The following is a 2,410-nucleotide window of genomic DNA, read 5'->3' as shown; positions in this document are numbered from 1 at the left end:
AGTACAGTCTGGCCGCCACCCGATCCCGAAGTTGTATGATATAGATACTCTAGAGCTATTTGACTATTAGATGCTAACTTCTCATTAGATGGGCTATTACCCAGCGCCAATCCTATATGGGCCGTCAAATTTTACAAACATGCATGGCGAAACCGCAGGTGTGACAGAAGCTCCACAGGTGCCACAGGTGAGGGAGGATAATAGTGGGAACAACGAGAAAGGATCCCAGGGGTGGAGGAGGAGCGCTAGTCTGGTCGCGTTCGTCCCAAAGCCAGGCTGTGGGCGAGAAAGATCGGCCTCGAGTGTGTGACCTACGCCCCGAGCGTGGGACATGTCCCGTCTGCGGTAGAGTCTCAACTGCTGAAATATTCAATTTGGCAATAAACCAGTTTCTCAACATGTATCCCGGAGGGACATTCGGCAGCAATGCCGCCATGCATGATTTGACAACCCAATTCCAGTCTCTAGATCTAGAGCTTGATGATGTAGATACTCCTATAGTATTGATTTCAGTCCTGAGACGCCGAATAATACACTGGAACTGGCGAGCCATCAAAGCATACTCAGCGAGAACGGCGATCCTAGGGAGCATTGCATGAAAGTCGGGTCTGGCCGAAACAGCCAGGAAAGCCGCCAGGTATGATCCGATGCCCTTGCCCTTCGACTTGTACGTAAAAACGCTGTCGCCTACTTCATGAAGAACTATCAGGCGACGTTGTCGGGATGGATATCGCTTGTAATCAAAACATCACTACCTATTGGTGTCGTGAGCTCAGATCCCCGAGTCATCACTGCGTTCAGAGTGCTCGACAGCGCTATTAGCAAGCCTGGAGTGCTCTCGCGACTTGCATACATCCAACTGATTCGCACCTTTCGGACACTCGAGGAGATGATTGCTGAAGACAGGCAGTGCGGTCGCATCCATCGAGAGGTTGGTTATCGGAATGCCAGTGTCGCTGTAAATATCTACATGAGCGCCCAAGACAGTAGGCCTGATGTAAACGCCCTGAGGCGCGAGCTTCTAGAGAGAAAGCGAACTGGGCGGAGGTGGACCGAGCTGGCTGGACCTTCACCACTGTGCCTTCTGTTATACTCCGGCGAGTCTGAGATATTGTGTGCGTTCCTCCCAACCTATAAGCTTGATAATACTGATGTTCGTAAAGCAAGAACTTCTCGGCGTTCGACGACGCAGCGCTCGGCCTTGCAGCGACGTCTGTTTTCGAAAACGCTCCGGTCGAACTTATACGCACTTGCCTGTATCTCTCACAGACCGCGGAGGTTGCGACAGTGAGTGGCCGATCATTCAACATCCACCAGGCACGGTACGTCGTCGAGAACATGAGGCAGGCTTTGCTTGATAGCGTATTGTAGGGTTTAGATGCCAACTACATAGGCGTGCTTTAATACCTTGTCGTGGCTATTTGGATACCTGGACCCTCGCCGTGGTCGGCCACGCCCGTGGAAAGTTGTTTCGCTGTGAGGGTTTGTTTCGCTGTGAGGGTTTGTTTCGCTGTGGGGTTTGTTTCGCTGTGGCGGGCTAATTCGCTGTGGCAGGCTATTTCGCTGTGGCGGCTGCGCGGCTGTTTTGAGTATGGAGCTATATGAACAGTGCTGTTAGTCAGCCCGCAACATAAGACTGAGACATTTCAGACCATGGGCTCCAACTTCCTGTCTCCACCAATGCTCAAAGAGTGAATTTTTCTCGAGAACAATGATCGAATTCAAATACGTAAGCGTCGTGCTCTTGCGTATGATGTGGGGCTCTGTGTCTGCCGAGCTCGCTGTCGGACGCACCAGTGCTGGTGCTGGGGGAGATTGGCACGAGGGAGCGAATATTGACGCAGTTTCTCCGGAACACATCAACTAACCAATCCAGGCACCACATTTCGGAACTGACCAATCCATGTACAAGAAACATATGTCCAATCGAGGACCTTAATAAGAGGGCGCCGAGTGCCAAGGCTGAGGCCTAGTGTTAGCCTCGCCCGTCCAACATCGGCACGAGGGCACTTAGGGGTGAAGCTTTAGATGCGGAGAAAAGGACTTGAACCCGCTCTACCTTGATAGCGAAAGAGAGTATTTTTCTAGAGCTCGCCCTTTAGGGAGGAAAATTAGCAAAAACAACATCTACGCTCAAGCTCTCGCTAGGTGCAATCCACGGCGCAGTGCTTTATGATCGCGTGCTCAAAGCCGAGGGTGGCGCCATCTTCTACACCCTCGCCCTCGTCTTAAAAGATATACTCGTGGCGCCTTACAGGGTATGGAATGTCGAAGGAGTGGCTGACCGGGAGATCTGGACGGCCGAACTTCTACACCCCCCGGTTGGTTCACCTGGACAAGGAAGCCGACTCAGATGATAGAGCAAGGAGCACCAGCAGCAGCGGCAGCAGTACCTAGACCACGTGCCGGA

At 52.3% G+C, this 2,410-nt stretch overlaps 1 protein-coding gene across 1 annotated transcript; it reads left to right on the top strand.

Moving 5' to 3' along the window:
* Window positions 1-694: 694 nt before the first annotated feature.
* On the top strand, window positions 695-1,371 carry J7T55_000107 (uncharacterized protein; the record flags this gene model as incomplete). Its single annotated transcript, XM_053136382.1, has 2 exons — window positions 695-1,113; window positions 1,164-1,371. The coding sequence occupies 2 exons, from the start codon at window positions 695-697 to the stop codon at window positions 1,369-1,371; spliced, it is 627 nt and encodes a 208-aa protein (XP_052986040.1).
* Between the last annotated feature and the right edge of the window lie 1,039 nt (window positions 1,372-2,410).

This window comes from Diaporthe amygdali, assembly GCF_026229845.1.
Source record: "Diaporthe amygdali strain CAA958 chromosome Unknown NODE_153_length_2410_cov_126_060437, whole genome shotgun sequence".
Classification (NCBI taxonomy): domain Eukaryota; kingdom Fungi; phylum Ascomycota; class Sordariomycetes; order Diaporthales; family Diaporthaceae; genus Diaporthe; species Diaporthe amygdali.
Note: the sequence above shows the minus strand (reverse complement) of the source record. Positions and strands in the feature narration are given on the sequence as shown.